The sequence below is a fragment of the Prosopis cineraria genome, unplaced genomic scaffold, assembly GCF_029017545.1.
Source record: "Prosopis cineraria cultivar Desert tree isolate PC_DT_omini unplaced genomic scaffold, ASM2901754v1 PC4, whole genome shotgun sequence".
NCBI classification, from domain to species: Eukaryota; Viridiplantae; Streptophyta; class Magnoliopsida; order Fabales; family Fabaceae; genus Prosopis; species Prosopis cineraria.
In genome coordinates, this window is record NW_026555335.1 from 34,938,440 (window position 1) to 34,962,265 (window position 23,826).

The following is a 23,826-nucleotide window of genomic DNA, read 5'->3' on the forward strand; positions in this document are numbered from 1 at the left end:
AAAAATTATGATATTTTAAGAGACTAAATTATCATTTATATATTCTAAAGAGATTTTATTATCATTTTTTCTTTTCATTTTGACAATTTTTGGCCACAACAGCCTGCTCCATCGAAAGGGTTTAGTTTTTGTACTATACTCGATTCAATCTCATTTATAAGTTAGATTTTAAAAAGATTTATTTAATCTCATTTATAAATCATAGTATAATTTTTTAGATAATATTTAAAAAAAATATTCTTCATGAGAAAGAAAAATAACATGACATCACTTTTTTATATTTATTATATAACAACATATTTAAAATTCTACATATTTTTATTTTTTGTATTTTTTTATATTAATATTAATGAGATTGATAGAAATAAATTAAAAAAAGATCGGAGGAGTATTTTTCTTTCTCTCTCTCTTTTCTCTTACTTAAAAATACTTTTTTTTACATGTAAGTTTTATTAATTTTTTATTACTAAATGAGGTATGCAGCAACTTACAATTTAAATAAGGATTAGAGATTTAAGATAAAAGATTAGCCTAAGAAATTTAAGGAAAAAGATTCAGACCCAAGTTTCGCAACAAAATTTTCACTAGTTAACCAAGGAAAAGAAGACTTAAAAGAAGGGAGAATGACCGAGAGAATTTAATTTAGGTCTCAAGTGTTAAATTTTAAAAATTTATAAGTTTAACTTTCAATTTTATAACTTTGTAGTGATGGATTTACAACTTGTGTTCTAAATTTTAATAACAAAAATAAATTTATTTATTTTTCAATCATGTTTAAATTTTTAAAAAAATTCTAAATTTATCACAATAAAATCACAAAATTGATAAACAAACTTACAAATTTTTAAAATTTAACACTTAAAATTTAATTTAAATTAATCAATCTTTTTGAAACTTATCTTTTTAAAAATGATCTGTAGTTCTCTTGAAAAAAAAAAGGTGAGTGGAAGGTGCAGGGATTGTCCGTCGCATTATGCAATGCATTTGCCAAGCACGAATGAAGGTGCTTCCGCCTGTGTTGTTAGAGTTGAAAAAACGAGTTGAACCTACAGATTAGCTCATTTAACCTGCACAATTTAATAGGTTGGGTTGAAAAAATTAATTCATTTTTAAAAATGAGCTGAGTTAGCCCAACTCGCAAAAATAGCGAACTAAAACGGACTAGCCCGCGAGCTAGCATATTTTAAAAAAATATTTTTTTATTTTTTAATTACATTATATTTTTTTTATAAATCTACAATAATGATAACATTTCTTAAATATATAATTTATAACTTTTAAATATATTCTTTACATTTAAAATATAATGTAAATTCTTTTTATAATTTACAAATAAAATTTTTGTTATAGTTTGTGAAGATGATTTATTAGTTTTTATTGAAATATTTTGAATATATATTATTTATTAATCTCATAAGATCTATTAATTGAAATTATAAATATGAATTCATTGAAAAAATAATATGGGTTTATATTCAAATTTTTTTTTCTTAGTAACAAAGATAGCACACCTAGATGAGAAGATGATTAGTAGTAAAAATCTAGCAAAATAAATTTGCTTGGTTAAATTTTATGTTTATTTTATTTATTTACAAATTTTTTAATTGCTAATTTGCTTTAAAATATGAAATAAATAAATATATTTATATTATGTAAATTTTAAATTATTAAAAAAATTTGATAATTTTTTGTAGGCCAGTTCACGGGTTGGCTAGCCCACTAGAAATGGGTTGGGTTAGATTTTCTAGCCCGTTTTATCTAGTGGGCTGGCCTAACTCAACCCGCAAAAATGCCAGCCCATGCGAGCTGGCCCGTAACCTGTTTTTTCAGTACTATGTGTTGTGTACCTTGGTGAAAGACTAGCGCACTACAATAAAAGTGTTTGACATGAGCATGACAGCTATATAAAATGTCAAATTTTAAAACTTTTGGAACCCAAATTTTAAACTACAAACTTTCAATTTTAGTGATTTAACTTGAAATTTAAGAGAAGACCTTTCTAATAAATAACAATGGAACTGGTTTTCCTTTTCTACAGAGCAGAAAAGGGGTTATTCCAAATTTGTATTGTTAAATTTGATTATTTAAATTTGAAAATTTTTAAAAGCATAAATCTAATTTAAATGGTTTAAATTTATAATCAAAAGATAATAGAGAGAAACATACCCAAAATAACAACTCCTTATTCCATGTTTCGATAAAGAATTTGAAACCTAAAACTCATACTAAGTATAACTTAACACTTTAAAAACTTGACCTCTCATTTAAGACCAAAACGTAAGTTCTTACAACTAGTGATGAATCCAAGGGAGGATGAGCAGGGGCTGTGGCCCCACGTTTCAAAATTTTCTTTGTAGTTGGTGAGTTAATCTTTATAAAAAAAAAAAAAATGCTAACATCACCTTTAGTTTCCTTACTTATAAATAAAATTTCAGTTACCACCCCCCATAAAACAATTTATGGATTCGTCCCTGCTTACTACCAAGATCACACAATTATCAATTAAGCATGAAGGATCTATCTATAAGATTTCAACCTCTTAGTTTCCTGACTCCTCAAAACGACAATATAATTTTGAAAAACATTATGGAGTCAATCAAGTTGAGGTGACTAACCTCAAGGCAATCCATGCCAAGTTGCTAACATCAAAGAAAGGAGCACATTAACCTTTCACCCCCAATTTCTGGAGAATCAGAAGTCAGGTGTTACATAGCATAAGGCACAAGCAGAACAATACTATGCTTAATCATTGGGAAGTATATATAAAAACACTTACGCTCGTTTGGTTATTAAAATAAAATAAAATAGAATATATTAAAAAATCAAAATAAAAATGAATTAAATTTTCCTTCCCCCTATGATAAATATAATAAAACTTATTAATATATATTACAAATGTAAGAATCATCACACTATTCAAAAATTTCATAAATCATGATTCTCAACCTCATGAACTAAATTACTCATTTCTCTTATGAATATGCTCACATATCACCCTTGATCATCTATACTTCCTTCACAATCTGCTCACTAGTGCTTTTCACTTGTGAAATGATAAACCATAGGGGTGAGTGAGACTCACTAATCTAGCAAACCAATCATCAAAATTAAGGATATGTACATGCAAGTGGTTCTTAACAACACATCAAAAATTATAACTTGCATATATAGCCATATGCAGGGACAAATCCAGGATTAGATACAGGGGGAAGAATTACAAAATAAGAGAGGGATGAAGGGGCTAAAAAGTCTTAAGCACTTTTATGCGAGTAAAATACATATAAATTAAAGCAAATTTGTCCACATATACTAGACTAGAGTTTTAAAATCGATCTGCTTAGAGAGATGCGCAATCTCCTTGGTCGTGCCAATCCCAAACTTAATATAACCCGACGATTAATTAAATGGCCAACACACAATTATGAGACATACATGCCATCAACCTATTTCAAATTAAAATAGCTAGCACACAACTGCGAGGTATACATACTATTCAGTCGGGGTCACATGTGGCAGCCAAACAAAAACACAAGGTATAGGGCCATTGACAACTTTTTAAATAGTAATATGTTGTAATTAATATTAATTAACAACCAATTATACTATTCATAATTTGTGCTTGGTAAAACTTGTGTAAAATTTTATGCGGTTACAAAAAAATTGATCTTATTTTATATATTATACTTCCTTTACGTTTTATTAACACATTAGTCAAAAGTACAATTGATATTAAAATTCTTTATGAATTTAATAGTCTTCCCTTAATTTATTTAATTGATTCCATCCATAATTTTTTTCTCTTCATGATTAAAGTGAATGAAAACAAAGGTATAATTGTTGGCAAGGAAAAAAAAATTAGGGTATAATTAAAAAATAGTAATTAATGTTGCCCTCAACTTTTCAAATAATAATCTACTGAAGTAGCAAATGACATGTCTCATGGAGATTATTAGGAACTACATCAAATGGATTACTGATTCGGAGCAATTTGGAGCTCTTGGATTCTGTGATGTTACAATGGTTTTTATTAAAAAAAGACAAGCTAAATTGTTCATGCAATCTACCAAGAAAAATGCTGCTCCAAAAATAATAGGTCATGATATTAATTGTGTCTTGTATTATTATAGTAATGTTTTCTTGGAACTTTTACCTTCTTTAAGTTTAGGTGCTTGGAATAGGTCTTTTGTAGGTGCTTATTCTCCCAGACTAGCTGATCTTGTTTCTCTTAATTAGGTTTCTTTCAGCATCTTTGTTTCTTATAATAACAATAAGAACAACTTTTCAAATAAAGGGTATATTGAGTATTGGCATAGTGTTGGCATGACAAGAGATGAATGTCAACATAATTTAATTGATATAAATTTAATTGCAATTGGCCAAAAAAATAAGATTAGATTTGCTAGCAAATGAGTCGTATCAAATAATGCTTTTTTTCTGAATGAATTTCATTATCATGTCCTCGTGTGTTACAAAATGAAGAGGCCAAAATATATACCCCTCCAGGAAAGTTCGAAGAGAAATCTGGATAACAACCTAATTCCATTGACTAGCAGTCCAGGTCTATTTTGAGAAGAATTCATGCTTTCTATCATATACAAGATGCAAACATTTTGAACATAAAAAAAGAACCAATTTCATGCCTTCCACATCCTCTGGCAGTTAGACTTTATGACACCTTCTTCTTAAGCTGGTAGGGGTATTTCTGGTATATTGAAATGCTACTAACCACAAGTGGAAGAGCCGCAAGGCAACATATGGAAGGTGGCTTTCCTTCAAAAATAAACTGCAATAATGCGGTAACTAGAAGAGCAGAAACAATGACAAATCCCTGTAACCACATCAGAACCAGAGCCACGGCATAAGTACCTTCATACAATAGTAAGTATTAATTTGTTCTGCCAATTACTAAGCTTCTCAATTGTTTAATTGTTTTTATAAGTTATCTAGCAGCAATGTTACACGTTTAAACCTGCATTACATAAGAAAGCATAGATATGCAGTTTAATAATTTCAACTTTATGCAACTGCTTCACCAGTAAGGTCCAGCAAAAACATCATTAAAACAGTAATCATGGACACAAAATTAAAAACCTCATAATATGATTCCTCCAAAATAACCAATTTATTACCTTTCTAACACCACCAGCATAGGTTGTAATTAAGCCTACAAGAATTCCACCAAGAGCATTGGAAATTACTGGGATCTGAAATGAATAAATAACAATATGTAACATAAATAACATAAAGTTAGATAGCATCAACAGAAACCTTGACAGTCATAAAACACATCCTGGACATTGCATTGCAGCTGAATGCAAATGCTTAACCAAGGGGACCAAGATTTGAACTTTTCAAGTCTTCTAGACCTATACCAGGGTTGTATTGACTTTAATACATGCACAAGCATGACTCAAATATAAATGCTTAGAAACACAGAAAGAATGTTACCAAAGTTAAAGGAGTCCAACCATAAAAGAACCCCTTTTGCCTCATGGCTTTGCCATCTGGAGATTTCAAAGTACTGATAGACAAGCACAGACTCCCAACAATAGACATCTCTATAGTCATCAAGTATGACGAGTGTCTTTTAACCTGTGATCAAATGAATGAATACTACAAGTATAAACAAAAAACATATAAATAAAAAATCTGAAACTACAAAGTTCTTGTAACCTGAGAGGCCCATTGACACAATGCAGAAGCCAACCCAGATAGCACTGAAGCAGCTAATACTGGAACAATTCCATAAAATAAAATCTGATCAGGATTACCACCAGTAGAACCTTTGTTAGAGCTTTCGCCAATGCTTAAAAGAACAGCCGCAACTATCAGCAAGAATAGAGCTCCAAGTTGTTGAATTGATTGTTTCTGCCTGTATAAGCTATTATAAGATGCCTTGAACACCCATAAGATCTCATTTAATACCATGTGAAGCACTTCTTATCTAAATTTTCATGCCTTTGCTAAAATCTACTAACAAGTATAATCCACATTAACTGTGTGTAAAAACACTTTAATGTCCTCTCTCACTACAAAAAGAAGCAAGTGTTTTCTATAAAAAAAAAAAAATTACAATAAGTCGTTAACCGATCCAGGCCATAAGCACAAATCACTTTTATATAGAAGCCCACAGGTCACAAAAAGATGGCCGGGAAAAAAATTAGATGAAACAATGGAACAAAAAGGCATCCTTACTAAAACTACCTTAGGCATATAACAAATCCCTATCTACCCCAGCTCCCTCCACCAAAAGAAACAGGGAAAGGAAGAGAAAAGGCAGACAAATAACTCTGGCTTTACCATCCCTTAGTACTTCCTATCCTTAGAAATGGAACTGTCCTTCAACCAATCCAGACTTACTGAGCTAAGGCCATATTGTATGAACTGAACCCAAATTAAGATAAGAACCAAGATACTAAGCATAAATAAAATACACAGGAGGTCACTAAACACCCAAAAGTCCAAAACATTATATGAATTTATGGTTTATAAAGAGGGCAATAAAGCAATCCTATAAATGAAATACATGTCTGGATGCCAATCCAGCAAATATCTCAAAAACCATATATTCTCTTCTTTGGCAAAAAACCAGTTACCCATTTCAAAGAGAGATTACCATTGTCTGCCTCAAAAATCCTTATCTTATAGCAACCAATGAGAAAATATGCTGTTATGAAAGTATACAACCATAATTATATGCTTATCACAACTTATAGTGACTGATAAACAATATGTCACTTCCAATATGCAAGCACTATTCAATCAAACCATATACCAAACTAACATAGATGACAATTAGTGTTCCTTCTTATGCACATTTGAACATATGGGCTAGGTCTAGAAAAGCATAAATATTAAGGATGTTAATCCCAATGACATGCCTTAATATTAAGTAAGTAAATAATGCAGTGAAAAGTATCTTTGTCTGATTCAGCATTGTGAATGTGAGTGAATCAAGATTCCTGTAAGAAATTTGCAACAAGCTATTTTGAAGAGCATAGATAGCTGCAGGAAGTCCTGATGCAGTCAATGCACCAATCAAAGTCCATTCTTTGCATGCTCTCTTTAAAGTACCCTCTTTTGCCATGAAAATTACTGCACATATAACCTAAAAAGCATAATAAAAGAATACTTGAGTAATGAGAGAAGCAATGCACAGTACATGTGTTCTCATCAAAGACAAATTTGATTAATGGTTACCTTTACAACCTCACATGCCAAAACTGATGAAGTTACAATGACTTCATTTCTGTGAAAAGGGAAAAATGAAGTTAAAAAGACATGTTTATATGACCATTTACAATAAAATGTTCCTGCTTCATGCACAAGGATATGACTAGAAAATTAATTCCATAGTTAACACATTAATTCCCCTCAAGAATCAAGTAAGAAGCATATGCTAATGAGTAAACCCCAATCAAAATGATTTTGATACAAAAACAAACTAATCATTCTCATAGAAACCAATAGCACTTACCATGCGTATAGCTATAAGATACAAAGAAGGTAAGGATAATGGCATGAACTAAAAATTTCAATACACTTACATGAAATAGCACAACTCTATGGATAAACCCAAGGGAATTCCTTCCATTGTGAAGAAACAGACTAGTAGACAAGAATACACAAGTGGGGTATTGGTTTCTCAGTCAAACTCTGAGAGGCCTTGATTTCAGATAGTTTCTCATCCAAGTAATCATATGGCCATCTACATAAATATTTTAGGATATCATACACTCAATATAAGGAATATGAATGCAGCTAATATGGCTTTCTAAATCCAACTTTTGGGGGAAAAAAACTCGATCTGGACCTTACTAGGCCTTCTTCAAGTCAACAAATAAAAGAAAGAAAGCAATGTTTCAACTTCTAAAACCCCCTTTGTTTTTCTACAATTTTGCTTAAAATTTAACCATTGGAAATTGAGAAATACACCTATAGCTGTCTAGTAATCCTTTTATACTTTTTAGTAGATTACTAATTCAACTGATTAAGTCGATCTTGTCTTTCCAATGCCCCAGATTAATCTTGCCAACAACTACTAAACTAAATGACCTGCAAGATACTTAATCTGTTAACATAAGGGAGAGTCAATAAGCCTAACGGGAACATCATTATAGATATAAAACCCGTCTCTATCATTATTGGATAGGCATCGAAAATACCATCTTAATATGTCAGACAGAAAAAAATAACGAATAAACCATCATGTTCAGGATAAACTGAATATGCATTAATTGGCGTCCGTGTATAATCAACAGAAATGCATAGTAACCCATATTCTCGTTGGATGGAGGAATCCAGAACCAAATAGTAAATTACAGAAAAGTAATCAAGGCAATTGAATTCTTAGAAGTAACTTGGTAAAGAGACCTGATAAACCATTTGGAAATCAAAGGTTGAGCTCCATATTGCAGGGTGAGAAGGATCGAATAGAGCCAAACCCTTGTACTCATCCCGCGCGAGCCTTGTTGAGCGGTACCTCTGGACTTAGGTGCCGCCATTGCTGGCGACGACAAATACTAAGGTTGACTACTTCTCTCAACTTCGAATTTCTTTTCTTTTCTTGACCCTCCGGTTTTGATCTGATGCGATGCCAATCTCGTTCCCTTGACGAAACGCTTTCTTACCACGTGTGAAATCTAACGAGGCTTATAAAACGGCGTCGTTGACAATCCGCAGGTCGAGTTTGAGGAATGTTACTGGCTCGTCTTGTCGTCATGCAAAAACAAATTATAATTAAATAAATTAAAAAGAAAACAGATCCAGTTGGCAGCCGAAAAAGTCTCAAAAAAAAAAAAGAAAAAGAAAAAGCAGATTAAACGCGTGACGTTGCTAATTTCTTGACGCTGGTTGGAGCCTAACTAATGGGAACTTGTGAAGATATTTTGCTCTCACGCCTCACGGAGGCGGCAGAGTCGGTTGGTACAACGCAATCGTTGAGGTAGATTCAACTTGAACAGGATTTTAAGTTTTAGCCTTCGGTTTGTTTATTTTTTCGACCAGAGGACAAAAAATATACTAAACAAAGTAACAAACCAATTTTTTCTGTTGGCGCAAATATTGCAAAACATCTGAAATGTGATGTCCGGAAGAAATTGGAGAGACACTGGAGAATCTACAACGGAACGGAGCGTTTGATGTCGTGGCATCGTTGAGGAGGTAGAGGACAGGGTAGAATAAAAAGCTTCTGTGCCACCGGATCTTGATTGAACTGGTAATGAAATTCTTAAATTCAAACTTTAAGAATGTACGAACATTGATGATAGAATTTTCACTAAAAAAAAAACCCTGACCTAACTCAATCTAAATTAGTCTAACATGTTTGGATTAGTTTTTAACTTAAATTAGAACAGACAAAACTGAGGTTAGAACATAAAAAGCTTAAAAAATATTATTTGGATGAGCAAAAAATTTCAACTGCAGTTAGGATATAAATGAGCATTTTTTCCCACGCTATGATACATAGCTTCTCCATTCATGTTGGCATTCAATGCTTTCTCTCGCTTCTCATCTACTAACTCCAGCTCCTGTTTTGCTTCATTTATTATTTTCTATTCATTTATTATTTTTATTTTCTGTTCATTTATCTATCCACCTGAGCTCCAGTGTTAAATGCCAAAAAGTATAAAACATTAACACTTATTTTTATTTTATGTTTATTTATTATTTAGATTTTCCATTATATCATTTTCCCTCAACTTTATAGACGTATTTTATTTAAATTTAAGTTGTACAAAACTAGAGTGCATTTTTTTTTCAAAAAAGTCTTGCTTTCAATGAATATATATATATATATATATAATAACTACTTGTGTATATATAACATAAAACTAAAATTGTATACAACTTTATTTTTAAGTTTAATATTTTTTATTTATTAATTAGTCAAAGAATATATACAAAAAAATTCATGTTTACTTTTGTTATTAAATATTTCAATTGAATTTTAAATAAATTTATCCAAACAAATTTCAGTTTATCTATCTGACTTCTAAAAAGAAAATATCTAAACATAAATCACATTATATTAATTGATTTTTTTTTAATCTCAATTGTTAACTTTAGTTAAATTCTAATTTTAGTAATAAATTTTTTAAGTCAAACACACACTAAATCTTATCAAAATATAATTATAAGAAGGTTGTAGTTTTTTATCAGAAGTGAACGGTCATTCAATGATATTGTACATATCCCCGTGTACAATTTAACTAGAAAATCCCCCATGTTATGCATGTGGTTAAAAAATACTTTATATTAAAAAGAGAGAATATAATAAAAAATATAATGTTTAAAAAATATTATTAAAAAAAATTTTTTTATTAAAATATCTTAAGTTTTGAGGTGCTGAATTTTTCTCAAATATATTTTATAAATTGAAATAGAGGTTTTACTTTGATCTATGAAGAGGATTATAAATTATATTCTTACAGATACACACAATTATAATTTTTTATGTTATAATAATTATTAAAAAAACATATAATAAAACATTAAATATTAAATAATCTTTTATATTGTAGAAAAACAGTATTTTCACTGTACGAGGAACATTAATTTTAATGCAGTTTACAAAAGGTAAGATTTCGAAACATCCAGATTAAAGTAAAATGCTTAGTATTCTACGAGAAGTACATGTATTTAAAAACTATGTTTAAATTAAAGAATTTTAATGCGACTCCATCTAAATTGAGAATAGTGCTGAAAGGAAAGTGGAGCCTCAGGAAGCAGTGTGAAGGTTGAAGGAGAGCAAAATCACATTCATTTTCCTCCTGCATCAGATTCGAGGAATGTATTTTCCTCATGTTTAATTTGATTTTTTCTAGATTTAATCTCTTTTTTCAAGCTTAGCCTTGCCGCTTGTAATAAAAATGATGATGATCATGATCATGATGATGACGTTCATCACATGGGCACGGCAGGCAGGTTTGGTCATTTCAAGTGGACCGTGGACGAGGAGAATCTACGGGATTGTTTGAAATTATTTTTATTTTATTATTTTAAAAATTAATATTTTATAAAATATATTTTGAAAATAAAAAATAATAAAAATAAGTATTTTTTTATTATTCCTTATTTTTTAAAATAATAATTACAGAATATTTAAAAGTTGTTTTCATTTTTTTATTCTTTAAAATAATATTTTATTTTTTTGTTCTCTAAAATATTTTTTAAAATACATTATCAAATATATTTTTCTTGTTTTAAAAAAAATTATTTTTAAAATAGGTTTTTAAACAGGCCCCACGTAACCGGTCTGGTCCCACTGCCCCTGTGTTTCATGGTTCTTAGTGTTTTAGCATGTATAACAAAGGACTTGGTTTGGTTGAGAGAGATTGAATGAAATAAAATGAGCCCCCGTCCATTTAAAAAAAAAAAAAAAACAGAGACAGTCCACTGGAGAATAAAATGAACTATATTAAAATCACCAAAAACAAAAAAAACTCTTCATTCACTCAAAAAAAGCTTTCCGTTTACCGAACAAAAAATAAATAAATAAATAACCCTTCACATGTGGTTAGGATGAAATTATAAATATATAAAAAAAATGAAATTATATCAGCTTAATTAAAAATCTTGAATTCGAGCTTTGAGAATGTAGAAACATTGATGATAAAACTTTTACCTAAAAAAACCCTAACTTAGCTCAATCTAAATTAGTCGAAATCCCATTAAAATTAGATGAAGCATGACATTGCTATAAATAAACAAGAAATGAAATTATATCAGCTTAATTAGAAGTATTGAATTCGAGCTTTAAGAATGTAGGAATATTGATGATAGAGCTTTCACTTAAAAAGATTTTGATTCAGCTCAATCTAAATTAGTATAAATCTTGTTAAAATTTTCTCAGCTCGACATGGGACATACCTAAGATACTGAATATCAATGGTAAAGAAAAAGGCTTTGGTGAGATCATCCCTTGAGTTATCGATTCATTTTTGTATGTCACATAATTGTCTTTCCTCAAATATTTCCACTTAACATTGTTTATCACAAGAAGTGATCCATTGAGTAATTGATTGATATTTGCATGTAACATAATTGTCTTCTCTCAAAAATTTTCCGCTTAACATTGTTTATCATAAGAAATTATTAGCTCTCTTATAGTTAATATCCCTTCTCTTATATATTTCATCCTAAAAAAGGTTTTTCAATAAAAGAACTTGTGACGTTTATTGACCAGAATTTAATCTAAAAAAAAAAAGTTAGTTCCTTATGACACAATGAATTAAAGTTGAATCTTTATTAAAAAAAGTGTCTACATTTAATATCTAATTATTTTAAATAAAAATATTTTAATGTTTAGTGATGATAAGCAGCATCAATCCCTTCTTCCTTAGAGATAGAAAGAATGCTGTCCAATTTTTTCTTGTACCTTTTTTCACCAAATTTTTTTTTTGGGGTAACTTCATCAAAAAAAATATTTAATGTAATACTATACATTTTTCTGTGCATTTTACAATATCTAATAAATGAGTCACATTATTCAAAATTTGTAGATAATATGACATGTTAGATATTTTATATTGATTAAAATTTATAACTAATTGGAGTATTTATAAAAAAGTTAAACAATATAATTTATGTTCAGTAAAAAAATAATTTATTTTTTCATAAATACACAATCCCACCTATTTTGAGTGATGATAGCATGTTTTCAAAAATCATATTGAGATTGAGTCTGGACTAATTTGAATTGAGTTGAGTCCCGTGCATAGAAGTTTTCATTGGGGTAACTTTTTATGTGTATGACTTGGACTCAAGGTTTTCCTTAAGGTTCAAGGTAAAAAAGAAAAAAATGGTTTTGCTTAATGAAAATAGGCAATTAGGCATCAAAATAGTTGTTGCTAAATTTTGGAACAAAACAATAACTAAAATATTCACGATAACACCAACGTTGAAGACTATAACAACAATGTTTTCTGAAATTGTTCATTTTGGCAAAATTTTTCCTTCAGGCCGGCCCATTAAATTTTTGAAAGTTTTCGCCTGAAAATCCTCAAAAAAGTGGGCTATAATGATCCGTAAAGTTTTCTCCTCCAAATTCTGTCAGAAGATCCAAACCCAAGGCCCAAAAAGTTTAAGAAAATAATTTTAAAAAATTAATCATTTATTTCCTATAATTTTAACTTAATTATAATTTAATTTTTAAATTTTGATTTGTTGTAAGTCAATCATTATAATTTTAACTCAATTATAATTCAATTCCTAAACTTTATCTTTTGTAATTTAATCTTTATAATTCAACCACTTAAATATTAATCACATATTTTAAAAAAATAAAATTATAAAGATTAAAAATATTTTAAGCCTTTAATATTTGTTTAAAGATTAAAAATTTAATATTTATAATATTTTAAAATTTTAATATTTATAACATTAGTAATAACATTATAAAAATTAAAATTATGTTAAAATTTATTACTGATATTTAAATTATTAAACCCTTTTAATCTTTATAATTTTATTTTTTAAAATATAGGGATTAATATTTAAGTAGTTGAAATTATAGAGATTAAATTAGAATCGATAATTCATGCCAACTTAAACTTTTCTAAAAAAATAATTTTTAATGTTTAAGCCTATTTAGACTACCTAAATAGGCCTGAAAAAATTTAAACTAAGATCAATCAGGTTTGGGCTTGACTCAAACACCCGAATATTTTTTAAAAAATATAAAAATATAATAAATATTAATTAATTCTTTAAATTTTATGTTATTTATACTAAAATACCATATATTTGAGTGTATTACTATAGTTTTTTTAAAAATAACAATATTTATTTTTTCATATTTTTAATTAATAAAATATATCAAAATAATATTTAAAATATATTTTAATATTAATTTTTATATTTTAAGACCCATTTTTTTAAAAAATGTTTCGAATCCTATGAATTATTTGCACATCTAAAAGAATATATTTTTTATTTTTTATAAAATAATATAATTAATTTTAAATTAAAAATAAATTTAAAATAATTTTAAAAATAAATTTAGGGCATATATGAATTCTCAGCTCTACTAGATAAATATAATCAATAGAAAAATATTTTTAAATAATTATTTAATTATTGTCTACATCAAAATTTTTAAAAATTAAAAATAAACTAAAATAAATACTCTTTGTATGTAGGAGTTAAACAATATAAAAAATTAAAAAAATAATTTCATAAAAATAGTATTCTATGCATAATTAAATGATTTTTTTATATAATGTAATGATAGCTATTTTTTCATATTCTTAAAAAATAAAAAGTATAACTTATCTAAAAGTTATTAAAAAATTTGAAATAATCAAGACAATGATTTTAAATTAGTGATCTAACCATGAATTGAGATCAACTTGATTATAATTAAAATAATTTAATTTAATTTAAATATATAAAATATTTATATATGACTATGATAAGAGTAATATTTAAACAACTAAGATATTAATTTACAAGTAAAGAAAATATTTATGAATAAATTTCACATGATAATAGAGCTACTTAAGTACAAAGTTGATAAGTTATTATTTTTTATTTTATTATTTTAAAGTTAAAAAAATATCTTATACTTAATAGAATTATTTAAAAATTAAACTTAATTAAAAAAAATAAAAAAATATTTTTAAAAAGTTTTGGGTATTCCAACCAACCCAAATAAGCCTGAAGCCTGAAAGTGTTACGGTCGAATTTAGTTATATGAGCTTTTTAGAAAGGGTTTGATACTTTAAGCCTGATCCAAATAAGCCTTGCTCGAATAAGCTTAGCCTGCCCAAATTATCAGCTCTAGATTAAATTACAAGAGGTAAAGTTTAGAAATTAATTTACAACTTAGTTAAAATGATAAGAATTAAATTACAATGAGTTGAAATTTAAGAACTAGATTATAAGTAGGAGTATACATGGGCTAGGTCAGGTTGAGCTCCACCCTAGCCCGACGCTTAACCCTATGTACACATTAGGGTATCGGGCTATCCTAACACTGAGGTCGGGTTTTGGCCCAATGCTTGAAATTTTTTAAAAAAATAAATACAAAAAATATATTAAACAATACAAAATATAGTTGAAATTATTTAAAATGGATTATTTATAAAAAAATGTTAGAATTTAAAGTAATAATTTTTTAAATTATATATAATTAAAAATTATTTATCATTTTCATATGATATAAATAAAAAATCAATTTTAAATATTTAAATGATTAAAAAATTGAAATTATAAAAGATATTCATGATGAATATAAAAAATAATATAATACATATGAAAATTAAATAAAATAACATTATAAAATAATTAAGTTTTGACAAAAATAATAAAAAAATAAAATAAAATAAATATTTTGGGCCAGGCTAGGGTTGATCCCAACCCAATGTCTGGCCCAACTAGCCCAATTAGCTTGGGAAGGACCAAGCTGACCAAGCTTTCAAACCATTTGAACTGCCCTAGTTATAAGTGGGTTAATATTACATAGATTAAATGATTAATTTTTTTTACAAAAAAACAAAGCTTAATCAAATGATTTTTTTTTAAGTAAAGGAGATACTATTATTCAACAGAATGAAAAAACAAACAAAACAAGATCACTCATATCTAACGAGGAGCACATCTTTCACCAACCAATGCCTAATAGAAGAATGGTACGGTTAGTCAAACATATAAAAATTAAAATGGAGATCATGGCCTTTTCTAACAAAACGATCAATAGTACAATTCAAATGCCTGTACTCAAAGCTAAGAGAAGCGTTGCATTTAGAAAACATCTCACGAGTTTGAAGAGTAATGTCCTGAAATAGGTAGTTAAGCAAGTTGTACCTTGTAATAAGGTTGATAGCATGACAGACTCCATTTTTACAGCCAAGGTTCCAACAAAGTTCGAACCCAAAAATAAAATCACAAATTTCAGCAATAACAGCAGGATAGTTAGGCAATTTGCTACAATAGTCTCTTGCCCAATAACTTGCATCATCTCTTATTACTCCTCTGCAAGCAGCAACTTGATTATCTAGAACTGAACCATCCATTTCAACTTTAAACTCCAAAATCTCACAAAGCCTCTCAGTGGATTCTTCCATGTGTATTTCTCCTCCAGAGTGTATTCTGTCAGTTAAAGCTCTATTCATGGAGACCTTGAAGATGTGAGAGGGTAGAGGCATTATCTTTATAATATATTTTTTTTTTATAGATATCCTCTTATTGAAAGTAGTTTGATATACAATTAGGTATTAAATATGAATGATTCTTTTAAAAAATATTTAAATATTAATTTATCAATGCCAGAACTTAACCCTTCTTCCAGACTGAATCTCCATTCATTAGTTATCATTACAATTCCCAAACAATTCGATACATAACACAACCCCACTTGATTTGTTTATAAAAAAGAAGGGTAAAGAGGTAAAAATACTTACAAAATGGTCAACCACAGACATCCAATATCCTAAAGTAAAGAAAATAGCAAAAATACCTATAATGTTACATGAATGGGTGTAAAAGTCACCAAACCATTAACTATAATCTAACGCTGTTAACTTTGATCATTAAATGCTAACTGTATATGTCACGTGTCAGTCTTTGCTGATGTGAACTGATAAAGGGAAAAAAATATCTACGAAATCGTTGGCCAAGAGCAAAAATACTTATAAAATTATCAAAGTTGGTACAAAAGTGACCAATCCATCAAATCTCTTAAATATTAACCGTTTAACTAACACCTAGGAAAAAGCTGATCAATTTTTTTTCCTAATATGGATAACAAAATTCACAAATAAATTTTTACAGATGTTGATCAATCATTATATGAGTACTTATAATATTATTTTAGTAAGTGCAATAGTGATCAATCTGTCAAAATCAATACCACATGGTTTCTTTCCATCACCATGTATCTTGGCCCTTTCTTTCTCCCTCTCCACTCATTTTTTTTATCTACAAAACTTGAGATTCAATATAGTGAAATAGATTGTACAAAATTGATGATCGAGACTAAACACACTTAGCTTAAGAATATTGTCACAATTTTAAGCAATTGCATTTATGATAGGTTCAAAATTTTCAAATAGTTTTTGCCATTTCTATAAAGAAACAAGCGATTTAATTTGATATTTGGTTAAAATGACATTTTTTCACATAATATTCATACAATGACCGATTAACTTTCAGAGAATTTTATCTGAAAATATTTTTTATCCATATCAATGAAACAATGGTCAACTTCTGCTTAAATGCCAACTAAACATTCAACATTTAAGGGATTTAATAGATTGATCACTTTTACACTAACTCTGATGATGTTATTGGTATTTTGCTCCTAGCCAACAACTTTGGGGGTATTTTTGCCCTTTTATTAGTCCATATTAGCAAAGGCTGACATGTGACATGCACAATCAGCATCTAACGGTTAAAGCTAATGGTGTTAGATCAAAGTTAATGGTTCGATCACTTTTGCACCCATCTACATAACATTAAAGGCATTTTTAACTTTTTTTTATTTTAAGATATGTGATGCTCGTGATAACTTTATGGATATTTTTGTCTATTTATCCTAAAAAGAAAACCTTTTTTTTTAAGCGAAAAGGGCACCATATTATTCAAAGAAAACAGTTTTTCAATGTGAAAGACAGATTTTTAATTAACCAAATGTTCATGTTTATTATCAACTTTCTTTTTTTGGGGACAAAAACAATTTTTTTTATGTTTTCTCCCACCGAAATTCAAATCTCCCACCGTATGGTAAGATTCTCCCTTTTTTAGATCCAATAAAAAGTAAGATTCTTGGCAAAAGAAAAGAACAAGAGAATCTGGAATGAAATTGGCTTCTGACAAAACTGAAAAACCCTAAAGAGAAGATTCCGTCACTCATTTTATTTAAATATTTAAATAAATATCATAATGCTCCCGCGATAAAATTATTAATTATGAAGGGACCAATTATTAATATAGAATCTTCTGACTAAAGTCAGAATCTAGGCCTCTGTAAAATATAAAAACAATTATCGAAATTCCTTGCATGTCCAGTCTTTTTTGTAAGCCGCCATTTACCCATCCTCTCCAGTCTCCTCCACCTCCTCCCTCCCAGAGAAGCCGCCATGTGTGGAATACTTGCAGTTTTGGGATGCATTGACAACTCTCAGGCCAAGCGTTCTCGTATAATCGAATTGTCTAGGAGGTGATTTTTTTCTAGTCGTATATTTCATTTCTCAAAATCTGTGCTTGGATTTCTGAGTTGAAGTAATGAGTTTCTCTTGCTAGCAAATATCTGTTGTTGATCCATGGCTCCGAGTCCTGCGATGCATACATTAAGATTTGTTGTTCTTGTTTTTGAAGGATGTATGCTTTTCTTCTTTCTGGCTGGACGTCTTAACTCCATTTGTTTCTTAATTAATTATTTTACGATGAGATGGTCGGCTTTCTAAATTGTCGCTTGAAACTGCAGATTACGGCATCGGGGTCCTGACTGGAGTGGTTTGCATTTCCACGAAAACTGTTATCTTGCCCATCAACGGTTGGCCATTGTCGATCCTACCTCAGGGGATCAACCTCTATACAATGAAGACAAGACTGTTGTTGTTACTGTAAGTTTATTTACCCGATTATGTTCATGTACTTCTGTATTTTTTTTATTCATAATAAAATGCATGGATTTCTCATTCGGTGCATTTTATCCATTTCATAGACTTTAAAGATCCTTACGTATACATCCATGCCATTACTTCAGTGATTACAATGGTCTGCTTATAGATGAATCCTATTTACACGCTTATATCATCTGTATGGTCTAATGTAAGGTCTGTACTTTGGAAAATGGGATTGTTTCTTAATTTTTATGCTGAGAGTTGGTGGTCTTTTTTCTGTACAAGAGCCATGAGAAGATTTCTCTAAAAGTCATCTTTTCAGAATGTTTAAGGTTATCAAACACAACAAAAGCATTTGTTTTGTTTTTGACACCTCCAATCCTCCATTCTTGTTCTTGTTCTTGTTCTTGCTCTTACTCTTTCTTAGATAGTTAACTAATCCATGGATCTTTGTTTTGCCTTAACCTTTCCTGTCTGAATTTTTTAATTAGGTAAATGGGGAGATATACAACCATAAAGAATTGAGAAAAAAACTGACTTCTCATCAATTTCGCACTGGAAGTGACTGTGAAGTGATTGCTCACCTTGTAAGTGTTCAAGACTTCAGGAAATCTAGTGATCCTCATGTTATGTCCTATAAATAATGAATGAAGATGCTTTGTTTAATGCGGCTTGTCTTACTATCTTCCCCCTTGTTTACTTGTGACAACCTGTAATCATCTCAGTATGAAGAATATGGTGAAGACTTTGTTGACATGTTGGATGGCATGTTCTCTTTTGTCCTTCTAGACACTAGAGACAATCGCTTCATTGCAGCTCGTGATGGTATTGGGATTACCCCTCTTTACATGGGCTGGGGTCTTGATGGTATGTGGCTTTACTTTGTTATAGAATGAATAGATGCTTTAGTAACCTTGATCATCAATATTGTAAGGCCATATATGGGAAATTCCGAAATTTTAATAAAACAGTCATGTTAGTGTTACAACTAAGATGTCATTATTAAACAGACAGAAGTAATATTATATAGGACAAGAAAATGGCCCTAATTTGAGGTGGATTCATCTAATAGGTTGCATATTTTTACTTTGACTCGTATTTGAACAATTAAAGCAAAAGTTCAGTAAATGAAATTGACATTTTGGCTTTTCACTTTAATCTGGTTGGTATATCCACTCTCTAGGTCTTCAACTTCCCTACAGTTCAATGTGGGCTAATTCAACAGCTAACTGAGAAATTGTTTGCAATGGGTTCAGATAATGAGCATAATAACTATATTTTCAGAGACTAAATTGAAGTAAATCATAAATATGTGCCATGACCATCTCAATCTCCCCATCAATTGAGCTCTTGGCTCTATACAGTAACTCGCCCAGAAATTTTACAGTTTAAGTGCTGCACTTATTTGCAAGAAAATCTCTATACACATGTTTGTGTAGTACCATTTGAGTATTTCATTCTATATTAAAATACTCTGTGTTATCTTCCCTAGTCTTTTAAGACTGGTGTTTTGTTTTTTATACTTGAGAAAGTAGTTAAACTGACATGATTGCCCTAAGTTCATAATGAATTCTCTTATATTTTAGTTCAATGTTAATATTGAGATGACCTCAAAATATCCACAAGGACTCCTTAGTCCTCACATTTTGAAAGATTTGATTTTTCTTCCAAGGCATGTAACTGAAGCATCTCTATCACCCTCCCCCCCTCTCGCTATATTATTCTTTATGAATAGTACTTCTGGAATAATATCTATTCACCTTGCCCAAATACTACTTCTGGATGGAGGATAATGATGTACCTAACACAACTAGTTTGACGAAGCTTCTTCACTGTAAATTGGCAAGTTGGTTTATATTTTTTATAATTTGAAGTTTGAACAAAGCATGTGTCTTGTATACTGAAGGCTTAATTTAATTTCAGGATCTATATGGTTTGCATCTGAAATGAAAGCTTTGAGTGATGATTGTGAGAGATTCATATCTTTTCCTCCTGGGCATTTATATTCCAGCAAACAGGGTACTCAAAACTCCTACGTCGTCAGCTATGTTGATGAATCTTGTTATTCTCATCCTTTTCTTGTTTTCGCTTTGATTTTTGAGATACTATTTCATTTATATATCCTTTCAAAATTGTTGCCTTCTCAGGAGACCTAAGAAGGTGGTATAACCCACCCTGGTTCCCCGAGAACATTCCATTAACTCCATACAATCCTATGGTTTTACGTGAGGCATTTGAGAAGGTAAGCTACCATGTTCTGTTGTACTCAATTTGCCTAAGAAATGCTTTATACTGTTTTGATTCCCTGAAATTTTGACATTTTAAAAATTATACCTACATGTATTGACAGTGGCTTGCCATTTTCGCTAGAACCTGAATCCACTAAATTTCCTGGGGCAACAATTTAAGTGGAGGACCTTGAGATTGAATCAAGGAAAAACTGAATAGTCATGCAGAATCACTGTTTAATAAGCAATAAATGCATTCTCAATGAAACTTTGTTGTGCCCTTTTGAGAAAATATAATTGATATCTACAAAATATTTGAAGATTTACCTATGAATTTATTATCACTATCTTCTTATACCAGCACTGGAACTCAAATCCCCTGGATTTCAACTTTAGGGGCTCACTAGGACCAAATATGCTAGCTTATTTATTATTGGTATCTGTTGCATATGATAATCCCAGGACCAAGTAGGGTGGTTATTAATGGGAGGAATTTTTGGCTTACATGCGGTAAAATTGTTTGTTAAAGTGATTGTTACAATGGTGTAGTACAGGGTGTTGGGCGATAATAGTTCTGAAAGTGGGGATAGTGTTTAAAAATTATATGTGCGGCTTTGTGAAGGAGAATAGTCTTTCCTGGTTCCTTTTGCTGGTGCATATGATCATCCCAGGACCAATAGGGTGGTTATTAATGGGGGAATTTTTGGCTTACATGTGGTAAAATTGTTTGTTAAAATGATTTTGTTACAATGGTGTAGTACAGGGTGTTGGGCGATAATAGTTCTGAAAGTGGGGATAGTATTTAAAAATTATACATGTGGCTTTGTGAAGGAGAATAGTCTTTTCTGGTTCCTTTTGCTGGTTCATGTTTAATGACTTTTTATCTTGGTTTTACTTTTATTCCATACAGGCCGTTGTTAAGAGACTTATGACTGATGTACCATTTGGAGTTCTATTGTCTGGAGGACTGGATTCATCACTGGTTGCTGCTGTTGCCAACCGTCATTTGGCTGAATCTGAAGCTGCTCGTCAGTGGGGATCACAGTTACATACCTTTTCTGTTGGTTTGGAGGTTTGAATACTTTACTCATGTTTGTTGAAAAAGAGTGGTGTGTTGATAATGTTTTCTGACAACTCATATGCTTGAAGTTTTAACTTTAACTAATATTCAGGGTTCACCAGATTTGAAAGCTGCCAGAGAGGTTGCAGATTATATTGGGACTCGTCACCATGAATTTCATTTCACTGTTCAGGTGGTGAATGTCTTCATTATTTTTTTCAGTATAAGGACGAAAAACTATTTTATTTGATTTTGTCCTTTTGACATAAGGCATTTCTTTTACTTAGAGGAGTAAAATATACTCATGCTATGGCAGGAAGGAATAGATGCGCTTGAGGAAGTCATTTACCATATAGAAACATATGATGTAACAACCATCAGAGCAAGCACTCCTATGTTCCTTATGTCTCGAAAAATTAAATCCTTGGGAGTGAAGATGGTCCTTTCTGGGGAAGGTTCAGATGAAATATTTGGAGGTTACCTGTACTTCCACAAGGCACCTAACAAGGAAGAGTTTCACCAAGAAACATGTAGAAAAGTACAGATATTGTTTCCTCTTTTTGCTTGAGAACCAAAATTAGTGCTTATATAGTTAAATTCTTATTCATTTCCCTCTTATGACTTTGATGATTTGAAATTTTGATGGCTTTGATGGTTTGATAGATTAAAGCACTACATCTTTATGACTGCCTGAGAGCCAACAAAGCAACTTCAGCATGGGGTTTAGAGGCGCGTGTACCATTCCTAGATAAAGAATTCATTAACATAGCCATGAGCATAGATCCAGAGTGGAAAATGGTATGTAAACTTTAGTTTTACAATATGTTCCTTTGTTCAAGCGTAAAAAAATGAAGCTGTCTTTGTATTGCTGGTTTTATTGACAAATGAAATTAAATTCACGTCACACAGGTAAGGGCTGATCTTGGAAGGATAGAGAAGTGGGTTCTACGCAACGCATTTGATGATGATCAAAAACCATATTTACCAAAGGTTGGTATCAACTATTGCGGTATGCTTTTTTACTTTGCTTGTTCACTTGAATCCAAGTTGTTAAAATGTCTTGTTTTATTTGAAGTCCTTGCCTCTGTGATTTGTGAATTTCTATATCTTTGTTGAATTTCTGACTTCTTTCCCTTTTTTTTTTTGGGGGGGGGGTTATTTTAGCACATATTATATAGGCAGAAGGAACAGTTCAGTGACGGTGTTGGGTACAGCTGGATTGATGGCTTGAAGGAGCATGCCAACAAACAAGTATGGTCTAGCTTAGGACACTGAGGTTCATTTTCTGATTTGATGCTCGTCAGTAAACTTCTTTGGCTATTTAATTTCTAATAGACCCACCCCTTGTTCTCTTTTGACGATTGATCAGGTCACGGATGCAATGTTGATGAATGCAAGTTTTGTTTACCCAGAAAACACTCCTAACACGAAAGAAGCATACTTCTACAGAACAATTTTTGAAAAGTTCTTCCCCAAGGTAGATGTGATAATTTTCATAGATTTGCTCAAATTGAACGTCAGTTGCTTACAAAATTAACATTCTTCCCACCTTATCATTATGTTCAACCATTGAAACAGAACGCTGCTAGGTCAACAGTTCCAGGAGGCCCCAGTGTGGCATGTAGTACTGCAAAAGCTGTGGAATGGGATGCATCTTGGTCAAAAAATCTAGACCCGTCTGGTCGTGCCGCACTTGGCGTTCATGAAGCAGCATACGAGGAAGCAAGAGTTGCCAAACCTATCAATGGTGCCCACTGAATTGCTTTTGGGGGAAGTTGAATTCTGTATATTTAAGTATGGGTTAACAAAAGAGTAGTAGATGTGTTGTTTCTAGATTATATTTCAGAACTCTACTATGTAACGGGCACAAGTCTTCTCTTTTTTATTTCTTTGGAGAATTTCTGTATTGATGTGGGTTGTTCGTTCATCTGATAAAGTAAGCAAACGCTTGTGGAATGTTAATCTTGTGTCC

At 30.5% G+C, this 23,826-nt stretch overlaps 2 protein-coding genes across 2 annotated transcripts; one reads left to right on the forward strand and one right to left on the reverse strand.

The window, feature by feature from the left end:
* Positions 1-4,407: 4,407 nt before the first annotated feature.
* Positions 4,408-8,589, reverse strand: LOC129307751 (UDP-N-acetylglucosamine transporter ROCK1). The gene is made up of 7 exons (XM_054948628.1): positions 8,374-8,589; positions 7,201-7,249; positions 6,878-7,108; positions 5,674-5,868; positions 5,449-5,592; positions 5,130-5,204; positions 4,408-4,828 (listed from the first exon to the last, which is right to left on the reverse strand). Exons 1-7 carry the CDS (start codon positions 8,502-8,504, stop codon positions 4,667-4,669), a joined length of 987 nt encoding a protein of 328 aa, XP_054804603.1. The 5' UTR covers positions 8,505-8,589; the 3' UTR covers positions 4,408-4,666.
* Positions 8,590-17,987: 9,398 nt separating this feature from the next.
* Positions 17,988-23,816, forward strand: LOC129308349 (asparagine synthetase [glutamine-hydrolyzing] 2). The gene is made up of 14 exons (XM_054949426.1): positions 17,988-18,160; positions 18,428-18,566; positions 19,058-19,153; positions 19,292-19,433; positions 20,490-20,585; positions 20,714-20,808; positions 21,705-21,866; positions 21,967-22,047; positions 22,171-22,392; positions 22,518-22,652; positions 22,764-22,844; positions 23,019-23,105; positions 23,224-23,331; positions 23,433-23,816. Exons 1-14 carry the CDS (start codon positions 18,081-18,083, stop codon positions 23,610-23,612), a joined length of 1,704 nt encoding a protein of 567 aa, XP_054805401.1. The 5' UTR covers positions 17,988-18,080; the 3' UTR covers positions 23,613-23,816.
* Positions 23,817-23,826: the final 10 nt, after the last annotated feature.